Source organism: Poecilia formosa, unplaced genomic scaffold, assembly GCF_000485575.1.
Source record: "Poecilia formosa unplaced genomic scaffold, Poecilia_formosa-5.1.2 Scaffold483, whole genome shotgun sequence".
NCBI classification, from domain to species: Eukaryota; Metazoa; Chordata; class Actinopteri; order Cyprinodontiformes; family Poeciliidae; genus Poecilia; species Poecilia formosa.
This window is the reverse complement of record NW_006800422.1, coordinates 232,398-255,181: the sequence shown is the minus strand read 5'-3', so window position 1 is coordinate 255,181 and position 22,784 is coordinate 232,398. Positions and strand designations below refer to the sequence as shown.

The 22,784-nt window shown below is 41.3% G+C and overlaps 1 protein-coding gene across 1 annotated transcript in view; it reads right to left on the bottom strand.

Annotated features, from left to right (window-relative positions):
• LOC103156485 (protein FAM193A-like) overlaps positions 1–22,665 on the bottom strand; it is a 25,430-nt gene extending 2,765 nt beyond the window's left edge. The window contains exons 1-21 of the mRNA XM_007578552.2: positions 22,255–22,665; positions 19,926–20,000; positions 18,246–18,488; positions 17,381–17,556; positions 17,123–17,290; positions 15,911–16,160; positions 15,700–15,824; positions 15,418–15,565; positions 15,257–15,331; positions 15,093–15,167; positions 14,896–15,008; positions 13,729–13,971; positions 12,997–13,153; positions 12,679–12,825; positions 12,178–12,456; positions 11,092–11,314; positions 10,661–11,014; positions 3,947–4,229; positions 3,672–3,858; positions 3,220–3,459; positions 1,119–1,971 (exon numbers count right to left, since the gene is read on the bottom strand). Of these exons, the coding sequence (XP_007578614.1) occupies positions 1,119–1,971; positions 3,220–3,459; positions 3,672–3,858; positions 3,947–4,229; positions 10,661–11,014; positions 11,092–11,314; positions 12,178–12,456; positions 12,679–12,825; positions 12,997–13,153; positions 13,729–13,971; positions 14,896–15,008; positions 15,093–15,167; positions 15,257–15,331; positions 15,418–15,565; positions 15,700–15,824; positions 15,911–16,160; positions 17,123–17,290; positions 17,381–17,556; positions 18,246–18,488; positions 19,926–20,000; positions 22,255–22,476 (4,636 nt within the window). The 5' untranslated portion in view covers positions 22,477–22,665. The remainder of the gene's footprint in view (positions 1–1,118; positions 1,972–3,219; positions 3,460–3,671; positions 3,859–3,946; positions 4,230–10,660; positions 11,015–11,091; positions 11,315–12,177; positions 12,457–12,678; positions 12,826–12,996; positions 13,154–13,728; positions 13,972–14,895; positions 15,009–15,092; positions 15,168–15,256; positions 15,332–15,417; positions 15,566–15,699; positions 15,825–15,910; positions 16,161–17,122; positions 17,291–17,380; positions 17,557–18,245; positions 18,489–19,925; positions 20,001–22,254) is intronic.
• Positions 22,666–22,784: the final 119 nt, after the last annotated feature.

Sequence of the window (22,784 nt, the reverse complement as noted above, 5' to 3'; positions counted from 1 at the left end):
CACAGCGGTGGTAGATTAGCTGCTCCTGCTGCTATTAGCTAATCTAATACAGTGGTGGTAGATTAGCTGCTCCTGCTGCTATTAGCTAATCTAACACAGTGGTGGTAGATTAGCTGCTCCTGCTGCTATTAGCTAATCTAACACAGTGGTGGTAGATAAGCTGCTCCTGCTGCTATTAGCTAATCTAACACAGCGGTGGTAGATTAGCTCATTTAAACACCTGCTCTACTGATCCGTCTGTCAGAATTGGTGTGTGGGTGGACTTTTTTTTATTATTTCTTAACTGAACAGAAACACAACAAATTCCACATCGCATCTACATCTTAAGCTATCCAGGTCAAGCAAGAATAACTGAAGTACTCCCCTCTCCCTCACCATTTTTCGTTAATTAAAATTTTTCCTGACCTTGGTATCTAGTTGTCTTAGACTTGACAATTAGTAGCAAAGCACTGTGTCCCTTTTCCTTTGACATATTAGGCATTTTTTAAGATTTAGTGCATTATATTGACAACTTAACAGCTAAAACCAATGGTAGCCATCATCAGTCTGCAGCTTTTTGCCCTCCAGCAGGGAGATTGGGGCAGGATTTTGTGTGACGTCACTGCAGGGGGTCCATATTGTGCATTTCTAATAAGTCCAGATTTCAAGGTGACGGCTTTAAGCAAGACACTCCCCGTCTATGTGGGATTTTTACTTTGAATTAAACTAGGTCTTGAGTTGTTGCTTTATGTTCCTAGAGTCGACTTGTGAAGTTGATGTTGGGTTGGTAGTGAGGAAGGATTTGTACGCAATCTAAATCACTTCAACTGGTCAAGCCTGAACTGGATTATATTACACTGTACAGAGATTGTCTGTAGACTAAGACTTGTGAAACCAAACCTTTGTGCGTGAAAACACAATAAAGGGAACATTTGAATGCATGTTTTGTCAATACAAAGACAAGTATTCTACTGATTAGATTCTGATTGGATTCAAAGAAACCTCAAGTGTTCCCAAAACCTTAAGTTTTTCGTTTGGTGAACCAGATCCTGTGTACTGACTCGCCTGATGAGTGGAGCATGGTGTTACGGCCCACTGCATCATTTTTGCTCTTGTTAGTGAATCTTACTGACACCCACCTATTGAGGTGTTCATCTTGTCCCCCTTCTTCTTCTTGCTTTTCTTACTCTTGCCTTTGGGCTGCGGTGACTCTGCAGTGGGAGGTTTGCCGTTCTGTTGGGGCTCAAAGTGGGAGGCTGGTGGGGGGGATGGCGAGGGGTTTGACATGAGGGGGCTCGTCCTGGCGTCCTTGATTTGGGTAAGGGGCTGTTCTGGTTGCTGCCTTTTTCCACTGACACATCTGCTGCTGCTCCTTTCCTCCCTGCTTAGTTCAGTGGTGGGTGTAGCAGCTGTGGTCTCAGTGGGCCTGACTCGTGTCGCTTTGGTATCTGCTGTGGTGGGGGGTGCGGTGCCGTTAGTCTTTGCAACCTTGTCCAAGCTCTTGGGCAACTCTGGGACTCTCATTGACACCGAGTCGCATGGCAACACTTTCCCTGACTGCTTGGCTTTACTCTTATAGCCAACGGTGGAAGATGTGCCGTTGAAGAGGCTAACGGTGGAGTCGGGGGTGTGGGTCTTCTCAACGGGGCACCTGGAGCTGGGCTGGGGTACGGGTTCTAATCTGGCTTCTTTTTGCTCTGGGAAGCGGAGAAGGTTTTGAAGCAGCTGCGAGTTTCCGTTCTGAAGGTTATCTAGGACATTCTGAGCTGTCTGTTTGAGGGGCTGTGGGTTATTTTGAGGGGGAGTGGTGTTCTCCTTTGCTTTCTCTTTCTTTTTCTTCTTGGCGGCACGATGCTGCTGCAGTTCCTGCAGCCGTAACAGTTCCTTTTGAAGTGCCGCCTCTTCCTCTTCCTGACGCCGCCGCTGCTCCTCCAGCAGCTGCTGCTCCTCCCTTTCGCGCGCTTCTGCCTCCAGACGAGCTTTCTCCTCCATCTGACGCACAGAAAGACATCTGTGATGAACTGCACTTCCACATACAAATCTGACAGGCTGATCTGCATTTGCATTTAGCCCCCTTCACTATAATAAACATAAATGAATAGTAAATGAATCCAGTTCAAGCAATTTCCTTCTGAAACACTTGATTAATTAGAGTAAATCTGGGGGTAATTTAGCATTAGCCGCTCTGTAAATTCTTTAGAGGTTAACTAGAGATGATATGAATAGAATGTAAAACATGGTGCTTGAGGCAGTAAAAGACTTAGAACAACAGACTTTGGACAACAAGCCCAAAATATAGAGTCAGAGCTTCAATGGGACGGTTCAGATCAAGGGTCTGCAGCCTGTGGCTCTTAATAACTGTAAGCATTTTTTTTTTATATGTAGAGGTTGAGGTTGCAAACTGTTGTTTTTTTATGATAATTTTCTACAAAATTTGAAAGTCATTCGTTTCCTTTTATTGAACATTTAGATTATTTTTATTATTATATTATTATAATATTTTAAAATTTTGAAACAAAAATACAATACAAACAAATCGCTACAAAAATCACCTATTTTGTAGAAATGTGAATCTTTCAGTGCCTAGCGATTTGATTCAGTTCAGCTTTTTAGCATCACGATTTGATTCAGGAATGAGTTTCAATTCAGAAACCAATTTTTCTATTCAAATGGTTGAGATTCAATTTCAATTTTGTGACTGACAGGACAAAAAGTCAGTGTAAACAAATAGAAGATTTATTTAAAACTATTCCCTACTGCATCAAATTCCACCAGTTTAGATTAAAACAAAAATAGGTTTCCGTTTTAATTTTATGCATAAAATTATGTAACTCAAAATACCAGCATAGGGTCAGCTTAGATGTTGTCTAGCTTTTCTCTTAATTAAAAAAACAGAGAAAATGTCAAAATACAACTTAATTTTTGAGCACTGAGTCCATTCAGAATTCAGTACTGTGAATTGTGATTCTATAGATTTTTTTCTGCCTCTCTACTATTTTGTTTCAAAGGCTCATGAATCTTTTGTGGCTCTAAACATCTTCTGTTCAGCTGGACTCAAGGCAAAAATGGCTCTTAGGGTTTTAAAGGTTGCTGACCTCTGGTTTCCATCGAAGCACAACTACGTCTTAGAACGGCTCAGTCAAAGTTCAGCCCAAAATCCACTCACTCAGAACATTTAACAAAAGTAAACTTAACTTCAGAAAGACAAACCTCATAAATATCTAAACTGAGGCATGTTACCTTTTTTTGTTTATGTCTGGCTCGTTTGGCTGCCTTGGTACTGGATGCGGGTTTGTTGTCTGCACTGTTAATGAACTGGAGGAGGTCCTCCACCCGCCTGTGGTCCTCCACCCCTCCGTCTCTTTCTATTACTGGCTGCTGCTCCTCACGCTTCGGCTGTTCCTCTTTGCGCTTTGTGAGACGCAAGCGCAGCTTCTCTCTCATCTCTGCATAATTTCGGCTGGTCGGAGCAGCTGGAGGCTGATAAGAAAAATAAAAACAGTTTAGAAAAGTAATCAAGACATGTACAATTTTTCAAGGAAATTCAGTAGTTGCGGTAAATAGTGTTTATTAAAATTAACAATGTTAACTGGCATTCTTTAACGCAATAAATCTTTTTAATTGTGCTTTTAACTGTACTTTCTGAACATAATTTCCTCGTCCATTTCAACTGTTTCTCTATGGAGCCTTACCCCGCCGTGCCCAAAGAACTCGCAGTAGCAGCAGTCACAGTACTTCCCTTCCTTCTGGTTGGTGGAGGTGGAGGTGGAGGAGCTGTGCTCGGAGCAGCTGTCCTCATCTGGACTCTCCTCTCCATCATACGGCTGGTGTTCGTACGATCCGCTGCCTTCACACCGATGGCCTTCACAGTCAGGATCACTGAACACATTGGGTTTCTTTAAGCATCTCCTTTATGTTCAGAGTGTCAATGTTCCTGCACGGCATGAACTAAGTCTCCTCTGCTCACCTGCAGACACTAGTTGGGGCGCTGATCGGACCATCCATTGAGGGCGCTGGAGGTTCAGCAGGCGGGAGGCAAAGGCCCTGATGAGAATCCACAAAGTCTGGAGCCGGAGCGGCCATCTTTGGAAAGGATTGTGGGGTCATGGCAGGGAGATGTGAGGCTGGTGCTGGGGGCAGGGTGGGACCAGAGAGTGAAGGGAGAGAACTCAGTCCCATGGAGTTGTTCCTAGGAGCTGCTGACATGGGCTGTCTGTGATCATCTTTACCTAAACTGTGAAATACATCGTCTAGAAAAAACAAACAAAAGAAGTCTCAGAATTACTAGAGGTTTATATATATATATATATATATATATATATATATTAAATACATTCTGACAGTAAGAAAACACAGCAGCTCTGACTTCAGTCTTAAAACCAACACTTTGTTTACTGTGAAGTCATGATCATTTATACTGGAATAATCTGTGCACTGTAGAGTTAAATTAAACTAAAAAACTGTTAAAATGAAAAACTCCATTGGCTAACTATGGAGTGCTAACTAGAAACAACCAATCAGAGCCAGGAGGAGTGTGTTAGCGCTGTCAATCAACATCTCATCTTGTGCCACTCACACAGGGAGGAGGTGGAGGAGATTACTCTTTTCACAGATTGTCTGTCTCGTAACAAACGGTCATGAAATGGTGACAGTTTTAACAAATATGTAAAAAACATTCTCTATATACTGCAGCTTTAAGGAGGGAAATGTGGTGCTTCAAAGCTGTAGCAGTAGGCTACTGGATAATAAATCGTCCCAGAAATTATTACGATAAACAATAATATTGTCATTTTGAGACCATTTTCAACTGACATAATAATAATAATAATAATAATAATAATAATAATAATAAGTGGCATATTAATGCAAGTATATACACTCAAAGATTTAAAAAATATAATTAAACTTCTGAAAAATGTTTAATAATGCAACAGAAAAACATTTGAAATAAAAAATGACAATAATTAAAATGGATTATTAAGACTCTGAAACTAAAATTGGATTTAAAAAAAAATGTTAATTGTTCAGCTTAGACAAGAAAAACAGGCAAAAGTGTCAGGACTGTTAAAGAAAAAAAAAGGAAAAAACCACAAAGTACTTTGTAGTGGGTGTCAAATATTTGCAGGGTTTTTCAAAATGCCAGCTTTTCAGCGACATTGAAAGGGATCATATATAACTATTGTTGTGCAACTAGAATTTATCAAGCTCATTTTAATTTTTTGTGATTAATTGACTTATTGCTTATTGTGAAAGGTCTACAGGGCAGTCAAGGTTCTCTCCACCTTGACCGCTGTTTTTTTTAGGTCATAAGGAGGCAGATCTAAGGAGTCGAAGGATGTGAACATTTCAGCAGAAGCCCCAGGCGGAGCTTTGGCCTGAATCAACTGGAGGAATGCTGCTGAAGAGACAGACCATGGTGCATTCTGGGTGGTGTGGGACATCTGCCCACCACTGCACCGGACAGATGGGTTGAACTGTAGCAGGATGATCTGATGTGGTACCGAGCTGGGAGACAGGGGTCGACCTACCACCTCTAAATCATGTCCGCTTGAAATCTGGGGGAACTCATCTTCACTCCATGCTGCTGTTTACTTTTAAGTTATGAAGCATGGTGGTGAAACCTGAGTCTGCTGCCGTGCAAGTTACACAACAAGTTGTTGCTAGGTAACCACAGAGTGAGTGAGTGAGTCAGTTTATGCCACCAGCCTTGCTTAGCTCGCTGTAAGAGATTAAGAGGCTAAAGCCTTTCCTCTGCCTACATCTCCCACAATGCTGTGTGGTTCTGGATTAGAGTTCCATGAACATTCTATCAGATGTATTAATAATTGATATTGATCACGTGTCTATCACATTACATATTGTTATTGGTTTATTGTCTAACCATATTGCAGGTTTGTGTTGGTATCTGTAACGGCTTCACTGGTTTAAAATGGATTCCACACCTCAATGACATTTACTGCTGCTATGGGTTTATAGTTCATCCATTATCCAGGATAAAAAGCTTTATAACAGTACAAACCTAACCTGTACTCTTCCTTCCTACATTACCTATAGTGTTGGGTCTTTTAGATGCTAGATGGATGGGTGGGTTATTACTTGACTGGACAGTGGTGGCAGTGCAGGACACGGAGGACGTGGCGGCGGACGTGGCCATCACCACCCGGTTGGTCTCCATGAAGGCATCCTGGAAGTTGTAGAGACACTTCTTCTTGGCGCCGGTCTTCTTCGGCTCTTTGGCTTCTGAAGAGGAGCACGACGACGACGACGAAGATGACAACGACGAGGACAGCGACGACGACGAAGACGTGGGCAGGGGTGTGGGCAGCGGGGGATGCTCCCCCGGGAGGCCAATGGATGTTGGCGGGAGGGGCACGTCGGGGAGCGGAGGTCCCAGCATTTCACCTGTGGACCACCAGAGTCAGAGGTGATGACGTGTCGATAGATAAACTTGCAAGAAGCACTGCGGCTGGGCGGCTCACCTGGCAGACATTCGGGCAGCAGCACAGATGGGTTCCAGCTCTTCATCACAGCAGCATCCCACAGATTTTCAAACTTAAGAGAGAGGCACTGTAGTGAGGTATTCCAATCGCCCGCTCCGCCCGTCCCACCAAAGCAGTTCTGGTATACATGGTCCGGTAAGGATGTGCTGAATGCTGGCTGCTTGGCTGCTGAATGGTTGGATGTTGGGTTTGGGGGCAGAGGCTGAAGAAAGAAAATCGTTGGTTAGCAGGAACCTTAAACGTCAGGTTTGGATCGATTCGATATCAATATCCGTATCGGTGCAGATGTCGACAACAATTATAGATCAGTTATTGGTGACAATGTGCCACATCCTTAAGGGCAGATCTATTCAGTCTAAATCTATGCTTTATTATTTATTTTAAATTAAATGTAGAACTCCTAACTGTATTTTCTGAACCATTTGAAATCATGTTTATTTTTACATGTTTCCCTCTAGTTTATTCTTTCACATGTTTGATCGAAGTAGTCAACCTACTGTTTGTGTCAGTTTCAGTTTCTTTATCATTTATTTTACATTGGCTGTTGTACTCCAAATAGCACTAACTTCAATTAAAGTTGTGTTATCTTTACGTGTTGGACCAAGTTTGTGAAACTGTTGGTGTTAAATGAGCTGTACTGGCGCAGAGTTATCAAATGTATTTTTAATTCAGTACATTTATGTCTATTTAAAAAATATATGTATACGTATTTTAGGTCAATTCAGCTGTTATTTTGTATCAGATCGGAATAGATGGATACTACAATTCAGATATCTGAATCTCTAGAGAAAAAAAAGTGGGTCAGTGCATCCTGACTGACTAGCATGGCTCTCACATGCTTTGGGCTTAGATCAGATTCAGGCTGTCCCCTTGTGGCAGAGGACGAAGCTACACTGACAAAAAGTGAAACCGAAACATAATGAAGCTCAATGTTGTTCCTGGAACCTTAAAGAAATCCCCAGAGATAAGGAAACAAATTAAATTCCCCTTCAAGTCACTCATTGCCAAAATTAACCAAACATAATCAAGAAGAAAACGTAAGCTGAAAGAACGACACCTTCTCACCTTGTTGTGTGTGAGAGGTGGGCTGGGTGGGTAGAGTGTCGGGTGGAGAAGGGGCCGGGAAAAATTCTGCAGGGGCAGGTGCCCATGGATATGCGGGTACAAGTGGAGGGCAGGGTGAGCAGGGGGCGCCTTGGTGTCTGGAAAGAACTGGTGTCCGACAGTGGGAGGAGGCACGGTGTGGATCCGGCTGGGGGGCAGGCAGGCAGCGGGGCCCGGAGCCGAGGGGTTTGGGTCCTGGTTGCACACGTGGCACTCGCAGGCATGCTGGACCTGTTCTACCTAAACATGGTATTCAATATTGACAAATAACATTTACATCTGCAAAGTATTTTCCTTGTTTTGTTGCATAATCAAAATATATCAGACAATTTTCTGGGATTTTGCAAAACTGATGTTTGTTAGACAGATAATCCTCCTAAAAAGTGTTTTCTGCAAATGACACATAATAACCTTGATTACAACAGGACCATACAAAGGAAAGCTCCTAAAGTGTTGCGATACCTGCTGATGGCTGTAAGAGGGTGGCGGACTGGCCGTTTTTCCCAGGGAAAGTACTTCCTGCTTCCCCGGGGGCTCCCCACCAGCCTGAATATTAGCTTCCTCCTCATCGCCCTCTGATGAGCTGCTGCTGCTGGTAATCTGAGGAGACTGAGGAAATTGTAGAACAAACTAAATTAGGAAAAGTAGTCGATGGGAAAGCAGTGGAGTTCCCTAACTACCAGTAAGCCATTATCAAATGAGAGTGGCTTTTCATCATCCAGAAACACAGTGGGGAAGTTCACTGCTGATCTCGGGTACTTTTGCTGAGCAGAAACTCACCCCTGGCTTCAGTGCTGCGTTGACGGCGTCCCCGTTGATGTTACGGTGAAGTCCATTGACAGCGGCCGACACCACGCTGCTGTCCTCATAGCTGTTCATGGGGTAGATGTTCCTGAACTTACTGGACACTGGAGGCACTTCATCATCATCACTAATACTACGGAGAGAGAAGAGAAGAAATCAGGCTGAGGTTTAATTGTGTTTAAATATAAATACATAAATAATACTGAATACTCCCTAATAGTGCTACACTTTATGAACACAAAGTATGAACTATTTTATCAGAGTTACAATAATTCCCATTTCGAAATGACAAACGAAGAAATTTGATTTGATTTTGTAGTTGTGTTGAGTAAGGTGATAAATGGATTTTATTGATTAATCAAATTTGGTGTTAATGAAGATTTCATTTTTGGAAAATCTGGATTTTTTTTTTCTGCCAATTCACTACATAAGTTTCCATAGCTTCTATTGATGTCAGCCCTGCCTGGGCCAACCAACTTGTTTCACTGCTTTGTATTTAGTTGGACTCTGACTTTGGGTCAATACCTGCTAAAGACCCCTGTGGCGGTTNAAATACATTCTGACAGTAAGAAAACACAGCAGCTCTGACTTCAGTCTTAAAACCAACACTTTGTTTACTGTGAAGTCATGATCATTTATACTGGAATAATCTGTGCACTGTAGAGTTAAATTAAACTAAAAAACTGTTAAAATGAAAAACTCCATTGGCTAACTATGGAGTGCTAACTAGAAACAACCAATCAGAGCCAGGAGGAGTGTGTTAGCGCTGTCAATCAACATCTCATCTTGTGCCACTCACACAGGGAGGAGGTGGAGGAGATTACTCTTTTCACAGATTGTCTGTCTCGTAACAAACGGTCATGAAATGGTGACAGTTTTAACAAATATGTAAAAAACATTCCCTATATACTGCAGCTTTAAGGAGGGAAATGTGGTGCTTCAAAGCTGTAGCAGTAGGCTACTGGATAATAAATCGTCCCAGAAATTATTACGATAAACAATAATATTGTCATTTTGAGACCATTTTCAACTGACATAATAATAATAATAATAATAATAATAATAATAATAATAAGTGGCATATTAATGCAAGTATATACACTCAAAGATTTAAAAAATATAATTAAACTTCTGAAAAATGTTTAACAATGCAACAGAAAAACATTTGAAATAAAAAATGACAATAATTAAAATGGATTATTAAGACTCTGAAACTAAAATTGGATTTAAAAAAAAATGTTAATTGTTCAGCTTAGACAAGAAAAACAGGCAAAAGTGTCAGGACTGTTAAAGAAAAAAAAAGGAAAAAACCACAAAGTACTTTGTAGTGGGTGTCAAATATTTGCAGGGTTTTTCAAAATGCCAGCTTTTCAGCGACATTGAAAGGGATCATATATAACTATTGTTGTGCAACTAGAATTTATCAAGCTCATTTTAATTTTTTATGTGATTAATTGACTTATTGCTTATTGTGAAATGTCTACAGGGCAGTCAAGGTTCTCTCCACCTTGACCGCTGTTTTTTTTAGGTCATAAGGAGGCAGATCTAAGGAGTCGAAGGATGTGAACATTTCAGCAGAAGCCCCAGGCGGAGCTTTGGCCTGAATTAACTGGAGGAATGCTGCTGAAGAGACAGACCATGGTGCATTCTGGGTGGTGTGGGACATCTGCCCACCACTGCACCGGACAGATGGGTTGAACTGTAGCAGGATGATCTGATGTGGTACTGAGCTGGGAGACAGGGGTCAACCTACCACCTCTAAAATATGTCCGCTTGAAATCTGGGGGAACTCATCTTCACTCCATGCTGCTGTTTACTTTTAAGTTATGAAGCATGGTGGTGAAACCTGAGTCTGCTGCCGTGCAAGTTACACAACAAGTTGTTGCTAGGTAACCACAGAGTGAGTGAGTGAGTCAGTTTATGCCACCAGCCTTGCTTAGCTCGCTGTAAGAGATTAAGAGGCTAATACCTTTCCTCTGCCTACATCTCCCACAATGCTGTGTGGTTATGGATTAGAGTTCCATGAACATTCTATCAGATGTATTAATAATTGATATTGATCACGTGTCTATCACACTACATATTGTTATTGGTTTATTGTCTAACCATATTGCAGGTTTGTGTTGGCATCTGTAAAGGCTTCACTGGTTTAAAATGGATTCCACACCTCAATGACATTTACTGCTGCTGTGGGTTTATAGTTCATCCATTATCCAGGATAAAAAGCTTTATAACAGTACAAACCTAACTTGTACTCTTCCTTCCTACATTACCTATAGTGTTGGGTCTTTTAGATGCTAGATGGATGGGTGGGTTATTACTTGACTGGACAGTGGTGGCAGTGCAGGACACGGAGGACGTGGCGGCGGACGTGGCCATCACCACCCGGTTGGTCTCCATGAAGGCATCCTGGAAGTTGTAGAGACACTTCTTCTTGGCGCCGGTCTTCTTCGGCTCTTTGGCTTCTGAAGAGGAGCACGACGACGACGACGAAGATGACAACGACGAGGACAGCGACGACGACGAAGACGTGGGCAGGGGTGTGGGCAGCGGGGGATGCTCCCCCGGGAGGCCAATGGATGTTGGCGGGAGGGGCACGTCGGGGAGCGGAGGTCCCAGCATTTCACCTGTGGACCACCAGAGTCAGAGGTGATGACGTGTCGATAGATAAACTTGCAAGAAGCACTGCGGCTGGGCGGCTCACCTGGCAGACATTCGGGCAGCAGCACAGATGGGTTCCAGCTCTTCATCACAGCAGCATCCCACAGATTTTCAAACTTAAGAGAGAGGCACTGTAGTGAGGTATTCCAATCGCCCGCTCCGCCCGTCCCACCAAAGCAGTTCTGGTATACATGGTCCGGTAAGGATGTGCTGAATGCTGGCTGCTTGGCTGCTGAATGGTTGGATGTTGGGTTTGGGGGCAGAGGCTGAAGAAAGAAAATCGTTGGTTAGCAGGAACCTTAAACGTCAGGTTTGGATCGATTCGATATCAATATCCGTATCGGTGCAGATGTCGACAACAATTATAGATCAGTTATTGGTGACAATGTGCCACATCCTTAAGGGCAGATCTATTCAGTCTAAATCTATGCTTTATTATTTATTTTAAATTAAATGTAGAACTCCTAACTGTATTTTCTGAACCATTTGAAATCATGTTTATTTTTACATGTTTCCCTCTAGTTTATTCTTTCACATGTTTGATCAAAGTAGTCAACCTACTGTTTGTGTCAGTTTCAGTTTCTTTATCATTTATTTTACATTGGCTGTTGTACTCCAAATACCACTAACTTCAATTAAAGTTGTGTTATCTTTACGTGTTGGACCAAGTTTGTGAAACTGTTGGTGTTAAATGAGCTGTACTGGCGCAGAGTTATCAAATGTATTTTTAATTCAGTACATTTATGTCTATTTAAAAAATATATGTATACGTATTTTAGGTCAATTCAGCTGTTATTTTGTATCAGATCGGAATAGATGGATACTACAATTCAGATATCTGAATCTCTAGAGAAAAAAAAGTGGGTCAGTGCATCCTGACTGACTAGCATGGCTCTCACATGCTTTGGGCTTAGATCAGATTCAGGCTGTCCCCTTGTGGCAGAGGACGAAGCTACACTGACAAAAAGTGAAACTGAAACATAATGAAGCTCAATGTTGTTCCTGGAACCTTAAAGAAATCCCCAGAGATAAGGAAACAAATTAAATTCCCCTTCAAGTCACTCATTGCCAAAATCAACGAAACATAATCAAGAAGAAAACGTAAGCTGAAAGAACGACACCTTCTCACCTTGTTGTGTGTGAGAGGTGGGCTGGGTGGGTAGAGTGTCGGGTGGAGAAGGGGCCGGGAAAAGTTCTGCAGGGGCAGGTGCCCGTGGATATGCGGGTACAAGTGGAGGGCAGGGTGAGCAGGGGGCGCCTTGGTGTCTGGAAAGAACTGGTGTCCGACAGTGGGAGGAGGCACGGTGTGGATCCGGCTGGGGGGCAGGCAGGCAGCGGGGCCCGGAGCCGAGGGGTTTGGGTCCTGGTTGCACACGTGGCACTCGCAGGCATGCTGGACCTGTTCTACCTAAACATGGTATTCAATATTGACAAATAACATTTACATCTGCAAAGTATTTTCCTTGTTTTGTTGCATAATCAAAATATATCAGATAATTTTCTAGGATTTTGCAAAACTGATGTTTGTTAGACAGATAATCCTCCTAAAAAGTGTTTTCTGCAAATGACACATAATAACCTTGATTACAACAGGACCATACAAAGGAAAGCTCCTAAAGTGTTGCGATACCTGCTGATGGCTGTAAGAGGGTGGCGGACTGGCCGTTTTTCCCAGGGAAAGTACTTCCTGCTTCCCCGGGGGCTCCCCACCAGCCTGAATATTAGCTTCCTCCTCATCGCCCTCTGATGAGCTGCTGCTGCTGGTAATCTGAGGAGACTGAGGAAATTGTAGAACAAACTAAATTAGGAAAAGTAGTCGATGGGAAAGCAGTGGAGTTCCCTAACTACCAGTAAGCCATTATCAAATGAGAGTGGCTTTTCATCATCCAGAAACACAGTGGGGAAGTTCACTGCTGATCTCGGGTACTTTTGCTGAGCAGAAACTCACCCCTGGCTTCAGTGCTGCGTTGACGGCGTCCCCGTTGATGTTACGGTGAAGTCCATTGACAGCGGCCGACACCACGCTGCTGTCCTCATAGCTGTTCATGGGGTAGATGTTCCTGAACTTACTGGACACTGGAGGCACTTCATCATCATCACTAATACTACGGAGAGAGAAGAGAAGAAATCAGGCTGAGGTTTAATTGTGTTTAAATATAAATACATAAATAATACTGAATACTCCCTAATAGTGCTACACTTTATGAACACAAAGTATGAACTATTTTATCAGAGTTACAATAATTCCCATTTCGAAATGACAAACGAAGAAATTTGATTTGATTTTGTAGTTGTGTTGGGTAAGGTGATAAATGGATTTTATTGATTAATCAAATTTGGTGTTAATGAAGATTTCATTTTTGGAAAATCTGGATTTTTTTTTTCTGCCAATTCACTACATAAGTTTCCATAGCTTCTATTGATGTCAGCCCTGCCTGGGCCAACCAACTTGTTTCACTGCTTTGTATTTAGTTGGACTCTGACTTTGGGTCAATACCTGCTAAAGACCCCTGTGGCGGTTGAAGATAAATACACGGAAAAGCCACACTGGACTATAAGCCACATGGTCCAAAAAGTGGGGAAAAAAGTAGCAGCTTATAGTCTGAAAAATACGTTAAATTCCATACTTTTGACAGCTGTGTGGCAACAGTGTTATCAGAAGTGTAACTGGCTTGCTTACAAGGTGCTGACATCTCCTTCAGGTAAGATGAGCCTCGGATGCTGCTGAACTGTAATGGGAGAGCTGGAGTTTGAGCCAGAGGCTGAACTGCCCGAAGATAGGCTGGGGGGGTGCACCTCTGACAGGTAGTCCCGATGTGGCTCCCCCTGTAGGGGCAGCTTGATGTGGAGGTCCTCGGCGATAGATGAGTCCATGATTCCACACGTTAGGATGTGGGAGAGGCTGCAGTCATCACATGTGCACCTGTTGGAGAAGCAGCGGCGTTGCTTTTGGCTAACTAAGACTTCAAAAAAACTCCATTGCACATAAAGATAAAGGCATGTAAACAGCATTTCTCACAAGTTAGGAGAAACGTGTGAGATTCTGACACTTCACAAAACAGAGTTTGACTCTCTGATGAAACTCAAGCTTTTTCTTATTAATGCCAAGCAAAGAAAAACAAATGGCATGAGGGAGGAGTTCTAAAGGATATAAACGAAGGCAATATGGACTTAGAACTTTATTGTGATATGTTGTGGTACTTGTGTGATAACAATATAAATGATAATAAAAAGTATTACTTATTTTATTGGGTAACTAGGGTTACTATATGATACAGCATTCATAGCACCAACACAAATATTGTTCTTGAAAAATATTCCCATTTGAAATAGGCTTCTTCAGGATGGCACTTAAAGTGTGATCACATTTTAAAATGTACTGATATTTATTGATGCTCTTGTAGAAAATAGCAGAAATATCATTTCCGATAATACTATGAGGTTTTTTTTTTATTTACCATCAATGACAAATTGTGAGAACAATAAATAAAAATTCTTATGAAAAGATTTTTTTTATGATGAATGAGATATTTTGACCTATATTGCCTAATACTCCTGTAGTAGCCTAATAATGCTACTACAGTTTTATTGTTCAATATATATCAATATCAGTTTGAATAGCTCAAAATTTTGCTTCTTATTATTTATTACTGCAGAACCAACTCTGTGAATTGTAGTTGCTGGACTCCATCCAACAGGATGGACAGATTCTTCAAAAAAGCTATTAAATCTATGTTTCCAGACTTTACAAACCAGAGTTGAAAAATGTCAAAAAATGTAGAAATGAAGATGGATTCAGGTATTTTGACCTATATTGTACAGCAGACAGTAGATGATGGAAACCTACCGTCTTCTATAGTTACAGTTTGGACAATCTGGAATACTAAGACGAGATGAGAGCATCCTCATAGTGTCTGTGAAGTTGTTTTCTCCAGTGGAGGGCTTTTTAATGTTGGGTTGCTAAAATGACAAAAATTATATATATAATCGCACTAAAACATAGGTTTACCTCCAACATGACAGGCTCAAACATAAATAACCTACCTGATCTTCAATGAACCTCCTCTGCTTGAAGAACTCCCAGTCCTCCTTTAGCATTCGCTGCTTTGTCTTTAAAGTCTTGATGGTATCAGAAATGAAATCAACAACAGTAGTTAAGGATTAATAAAGATGGACAAAAAAATCTTATCAGTGAATTTTAAACTTACATTTTTGCTAATCAAGGACTTGTGTGGCTCTGTTTTTTGGCTGGTCAGACTCTGGCCTTCCACCTTAAAAAGTAACTATAAACAAAAGACACAAACACTCAGAATCCTCCTTCGCTACAGTCGTAGAAGCCCATCTTGTGGTTGATCTGTTGGGTGACTACCTGCTCATCGACATAATCATCAATTCTCTTCTCACACTCCTGCCACTCAGCAGCCACAGAAGCCAACTCCTGCTGCAGCTCCTGGTATCTTTCCAGCAGCGTCCGATACGTGTCTTCATTATACGAATCATGAGAGGCTGTACCATGTCTGGAAAAAACAAAGTTTGACTTAAAACAGCACTTAGTAACATATCAAAGATGTTGCATATTTGAACAGAAACTGGTCATTGTCATTATAGTCAGAGTCACTGTGTGTATTTTCAGACAGAAACAGTATCTCACTTCAGCTGTGCAATAAGTGCTGGTAAACTGTTTTGCAGGATCGGTTCAGAGAAAACCAGGTTCTCAAAAAGGTGCTTGTTGTGCAGCTCCCACGTCACCTGAAACTTCTGCAGGTGCTCATTCTCCTGGAACCAAAGGGAGAGGAACGAAGTGTGAGGAGGGAGAGGAGCCGCCAGCAGCCGGCACTGTGAGCAGGCCGAGGAAAACTAACCAGAGTGAGGAGGAAGCTGCTGATGGTGCGTGCAGCCTGACACAGGGCGTTGTACTCCTCCAGCAGCAGAGAGACGAACTGGTGGGCCTGAGGAGGACCCTGAGCTGCGGCCACAGCGCCCCCTGGAGGCCCTGCAGGCTTGGAGCCTCCAGAGAGGTGCTTCAGAAGACGCACCTTCATTTCTAAGACGTATTCTCGGGCCTGCTGCTCCAACCGCTGGTAGAGCTGATATGGATCTTTCACACAGAGCCTGCAGCAGCAGAACATTAAAAATGCTTAGAAATTAATACCATGTTGGATTTGTTTTTTATTCTAACTCTTCCTAAAATGTGATAAAATAAAAAATGAATAAAGTTACACCCAAAATTATTTGTAACTCTGGCAGATATAAATTTAAAGTAATTTGATCAAGAGGTAGAAATGTTTAGTTTGAGATGTTTAGAGGATCTTTATATCTTAAAATGTTTGCGCTTTTAATTCAGATGTTATTTTATTTCATTTATTTTGAAATACTTCAGCTCATAGGAACTCTTTCAACAATTTCTAGTCATTCAGACCCAAATAAAGAATTTAATGTTTGGCAGATAGATGATTATTCTTTTCCAAGTATATATCGCCTTTGTCAGCGATTTTAAAGAGTAGTAAACCTGTAAATCTATGATGTTTAAAAAAATGTAATGGGGTCAAAAACTTGGATGCACAAAAGAAATAAAGTTAGACGCACCAGTGCTTCCACAGTAGAGATTTTAATCTGCTTAATTTTTTTTTAAATTATATTTTCAATAATTCTTTGATTCTTTTTCTTTTTTAATTAAGAAAAAGTCAGGCGGCTAAGCTACAGAATTTTATGCACAAACCTTCTGCTGTTTAAATATAAAGTGATGGAGTTTGATACAGTATGGAACCTTATCAAATTGTTTTAAATAAATTTTGTATTTGTTTATACTGACTTTTTCTCTCATCAGTCACATCATTTAAACAGACTCACGACCGGATAGAAAAATTGGTTTCTGAATTAAAAACGGTTTTCTGACTGAAAATCGTTTCTGATTCAAATCATGACTAAAAAACGGAGTTGAATGGAATCATTAGGCACCGAATCTCTAGTCTAGAACCCTGTAATACATTGAAAAGCTTCCACTGTTCAACAAAGGCTTTTACAACTCGAGAGAGACCTCTAGTGGACAAACACAGACACTGTTCTTATGCTACCTGTCCACCAGCTCCTTCATGCCTTCCTTATCCCTCTCCAGGGGCTGGTCCTGGTCGTCTGCTAGTGGGGTTCCCGTCTGCCGGTAGATGCAGCGCACCAGGTAGCGAACCTCCGACCAGTGGTTCTGCAGCTGCTGCGACTCCCGCTCCGACTCAGCAGAGATCTCCCTGTCATTTGAACAGGCTCAGGTAAAGACCCATGACCGGGCTTGCTGTATGGAGAACTCGTTGGCCTCGGCCCGCTCGGTGTGAACGTACCGTCTCTCGTTGCAGGTTTCACAGCTGCACACGGTGTCAGGAGGCATTGGAGCAGCGAGGTCCGGCGCAGGGAGCATGGGTAGTGTAGGCGCAGCAGTACTGAGCCTGTCTGCTGTAGCTGCAGTCTGAGCCAGGGTTCCATTACTCACAGGCATGTGCAGCAGAAAGTCCTGATTCTGTTGGACACAAGTTCACATCACAAGAAGCTGTAAAATGTAAAATTTTTTTGTAGCTTTGTTAGGAAGAATTGCATTTAAATCCATTGTTTAAGAGAAGCTAAATCCATATTAGTTTTTATTTTCCATAGCAAACAGTCCTCTAACCCTGACTAAAGGGCAGATTCAATGTTGATCATCATTGCTGTTGATCATTCTAGATTTTTTTACAGCAGCAGCTGCAAATGAGGACAGCTGCATCATTTTTCCTGTTCTGCCTGAGAACCAGACCTAAGAATGTTTAACAACAGCTGTGCAAGTCAAGCTGAACATAAACCAGCGTGCAGGAGTATTTTCTCCTTACACATTTCTCCTAATTTTGTAGTTTGGGATCTCCTGGACTAAGTCAGACAGAGAGAGATTAATTTATTTTTCATCTATTCTTTAATTTCTTTAGACTGAGGCATGTTGTGTTGCTCTTCAACCAACCATGGATTCTAATAACTTTTCAAATAGGGCTGGTTTGGTTTCGTTTACTTTTTCTCTTCACTAAATGAAATTATTTTAAAAATAAGTTTGTCTTTAATCAAGTCTTTGTCATAAAAAATTACTTGATGATTTGAAGGAATATAAGGGAGAGAAACACTTATATAACCATGTGGATTACTTCTGAAGACTTAACAATTCAGCTGTCCTTAAAGTGTACTCACCCCTAACGACTGCTCCAGAGTCGTACGTCTGTCTTCCTTCTCCACCGTGCGTCTGCAGTCGGAGCAGACCCACAGAGGGAGCTGGAGGGCACTGGAGGCGTTGGTTGGCTGCGCCATGCCGTTCTGACCAGCAATGCCGGCCTCCGAAGGCACAACGCTGTCCTTACGCTCACATCGGCACAGGAGGCAGCGATCTCCAGCCGTATACGGCGCCCGCTGGTTAAGGCCGAATGTGAACGGCGTCTGAAGGGGAGAAGAGACAAAAACAGGTGAAAAGAAAACTACAGACTCATTTTGAATAAACGACTATTTGGTCAGCTTATTATGAACAGGTATGGGTCGAAGACCATTTTGGTCATTTCTTAATTTCTTTTTACACAACCACCAAACAAAAAAAAAGGTTGCCATAAACACATGGTAGACTGCCTTCCAGCATAACTTCATCCATGTCCTGACCAGATATCCTCTGTAACATACTTTATTTTATTGCATTTTGGGTGCAAAAATAAAACATGAAAAAAAAAAGAAAACACTATTTATCAAAAGGAAAAAGAAAAAATGCTCAATGAAAAGTTTATGAAATTTATAAGTGGACAGGTAGGAAATATGAACTAAACGGTACAATGAAGCATACCAATATTACAAACATATAAAACATTATTTTGTAATTGATATATATTTTTTAGTTGGTCAGCAGCAACCCTTACCACTGGCTTCACCAGTGTCTCATCCTTACAGCTCAAAATCACACAAGTGTGGCCAAACGGGTCAAGTTAAAATTTAATCCGATCATATACAAACATGTCATACTGTATGTAGAGGTGGGCGGTATTTTGTGGTACTGTAGTAATAATGACAAAAGTGACAATATGAACTATTTATTTCTTGATTTTTAGGCCTTACAACAATCATATCCACACAAACACACACACCGCTCTAGACACACACACACATCTAAAAAACGCTTTTAGGACACAACACACACAAAAAAATGTGATTTACCTCACACAGCTGTATCTAATGCCTTAATGTTGACCTCTGTTGCTTTAAGAACCTCCTTCCCTTTACGACACTCAGTCTTCAGTACGTCATCACAACAATGCTTCTTCATGATGCTATTTATGACTGATCTTAGAGGCAATGTACTGAGAAGTAGTTTGTATGAAAAATTCAGCAGACCAGCAGTTCCACCAGGTGTCTGCTAATTGCTGCCACTAGTCTGAAGGAGCTGTGTGGCGGAAGCAAAGGTCCTGTGGGGAGGGAGCTCGGTTGGACTGCAGTTCCAAGGTGGAGCTTTGGGTAAACAAGTGTTCAGGCACCTCTGAACGGTTCCAACAGGAGACTCAATAATTCTCTAAACACAGATGAATGAGTCACAGCAACACTCCAGGTATGTTTTTGATGATGGAGTGACACAACATAACATAGAGCTAAAAGAGCTGATTTTGCATTATACTCCCCACCCTCTTCCTTTACACTGTGAATGATTTTCATAACAACTTTGGTCCAGCAGAGATTTCCTCTAATCCTTATTAACAGCAGGTGTGCAGCACATAGAGATGAATAACGCAGCACTTGAGCAAACAGATATGCAGTTAATCACAGTAATCACTGCAAGTTGCTTCACATCATTTGATTAGTAACAGCGGTATATTTACTTATTAAGTGATGCAATTTTACCTGAAGAACTCCGGAGAACTCTGCGTTCACCGGTCCTTCTGCAAACTGAGGAGTAACGCTGCTGTTCACTTTGACCTAAAGTTAAACAAGCAGACATCATTTACAGCCTAGCACTTTCTAATAACATTCAGGAAATCGTGTACAAGCAGAGAAGATTAGATTGATTTGGTTGTTGGCACTGATCGTTTGACTTTAGCTCTGTTGTTGTTTAGCCATGTTAGGCTATATATTGTTGCAATTATATTGCAACAATATAATTACTGTATGCTAAAATTACTATGAGATTTCAGACTCCTCTACAAAATATTACCCAAATTTCCATAAAAATATACATGTATTTACAAACTGAAACAGAGAACATCCAGCTGTATGGTTTAGGCTTTTTTACAAATATTCCTTGTAGCTGATTAATAATCACCTACCAAATCACCAGATTAACTCATCAATATAAATCAAGTCCCGTTCGCTGACATTTGAATCAAGAAATCAGATTTAACTAAGAATTACAGAACAAAACACTGTTACATTTGGATATCATAATCAAAAATGCATCATCATGATAAAAAACACAAAGAGAAATGCTCATTTTTATTTTCAGTTTTGTTGTTTTTGGGGTTTTTTTTTAAATAGCACTTGACAAATGTGGAGAGCTAAAGTGCTTCTTTAAGCTGAACACACCATGCTGTCAGCTGGCTCTACTCCAACTCAGGCTGCTGATGAGCTTCAAGCCACCTTTCAGCTCATCAATGTAAGGCTTCAAATTGGTTCTACAAGTTGATAACACTGCAACAACATTTTTCTTCCACAAATCATCCCCATTTCTTACATAATGTTGGTATTTAAACCTCTGGGCAGACCTTATCAAGAGAGTACCATCCAATAAGGCTGAATAAAAGCTTTTCTTTCATTTGCATATTGAGCTTTTAGTAAAAATGCCAAAGGCTGGCCTTTAGCTAATAAGACTGGCCTTATTCGCAGAATAAGGCCAGTCTTAATTCTGAAGTCTGGAAAAAATATGTTGTTTTTAAAAATAGGAAATTGTATTTTATATATATATATATATATATATATATATATATATATATATATATATATATGCATGAACTCTTGCATGGTACTGGCTTCATTCTCAGAGAAATCATTTCAGCATCCAGTAATATTGTGAACATATTATCAACATGTTTAAATAAAACCATGACGATACTGATAAATGTAATAAATTTGTGCTGAATAACCATGGAACTAATGTTCTTATATCTCCAATATGTTTTAATATTTTTTAAATATTAAAACATATTGGTCATAGCCTCTACCTGTGTGGAAGAGCTGTCAGCTCTTTTTAAGTCTTCTGTGACTACAGCTGCCATTGTAAAGGGTGGAGTTTGCACCTACATGATGTTGACTCAGACTTGTTTTATTCTGTTTATCCATTTTAATGTTAATGTCCATCCTCCAGTCTGAAACGTTGTGACATCTTGGTGAGACATTCTTTGAAAAGACATTAATCTTGAGTGACTTCCCTTTCAAATAAAGGTTAAATTGATTAAATAAACAAAACTCTGGTTACATTTATGACTTGTAGAACTACTCAAGCTAACAAAGTAACTTTTGAGCTGGCATCTATAAATTGGTCTGTTGCACAGCTCTTAGAAAACAGTGAGTCACATAAGGTTTCTTATTGTTTACCTGCGGTACACGACTCGTCTGCGCTTATTTAGAAATCTAGGGCTGAATAAGTAGTTATTCTGTTTCCTTAGGCACCAAGCCGAGTTTAAAGACAGACCTTTATACATGACATAAAGCTGTAAAACAAATCGAAAGCTGAAGGGAACCTGAGTTTTTAGTGATGTTAGCATTAGCTAGCATTCATGGCTAGCCGAAACCCAGCACACAGTAAGTCACCTGCGTTGAACCTAAAGATACTCCCTAATAATCTTAGCTAATCTCTACCAGCGCGGACTGTATTGGCTCAAATGAAGGTATTCTGACGTCCAGGTTGTTGTCGTTGCAGCCAGGATCTCTTAACTTTAGCTAGGGTAAGAAGTCAGTTTTCGGCCAACAAAGTTAGCATAATGTTTACGGGGATATGTCATAAGAAAATAAAACATGTGAAGATGTTAGACATCAAGGTTTAGAAATGATTACTGTTTGCCCAAACATAACGGGCATATTAACATGTAATTAAGCCAATTAATTACTAGCTACTCTGCATTTGTTACTTAGCTGGCAGCCTTCCTAAGGATCGGTTCTGGGCCCAAATCAGATGTGTCGTTGATAACACTGTTAGCTACTCACTGCCGTTTTGACATTTATGGAGATACATTCTTACCTCTCCGTTCATGCCCGCGCTGGACCCGATATTCCCGTTGCCTGTACTCCCAGATGTGAGGAAGCTGACGACTGAGGCAGGTGTTGCTGTTCCCGCACAGCCTAGGGCCGGTGGAGCCCCGGCCTTGCCACTGCTGCTGTTGCAGACAGCACTGCAGCTACTGCCACCGCCCCGCTTGTTCTTCCTGCGTTTAGCCCCCCGTTTAGCATCGGTTGGACTCATTTTCTTCAACAGAAGAGGCAAGACAAGTTGCCGTCCGGACTTGGCAGCGTCTCGAGCGGAATGTCTGGAAAAATCACACGGTTATAAAGTCGGGAAAGCGATTAGGAGAGTCCCAAAACGACAGAAACCGAGTCCCAACAAAGTGCAAGCCGACTGCATAGATTCCAATATGGCCTCTAGCCGGATTGCTTCAACCAGACTCAGCTTGCGTCAAGACGCAACGTGCGTGACCCACCCAAACAGTTGTGGGAAATTGAGTTCATATTTACGAGAAGGAAATCTGATATGAAAACTCCACCAGAAAAACA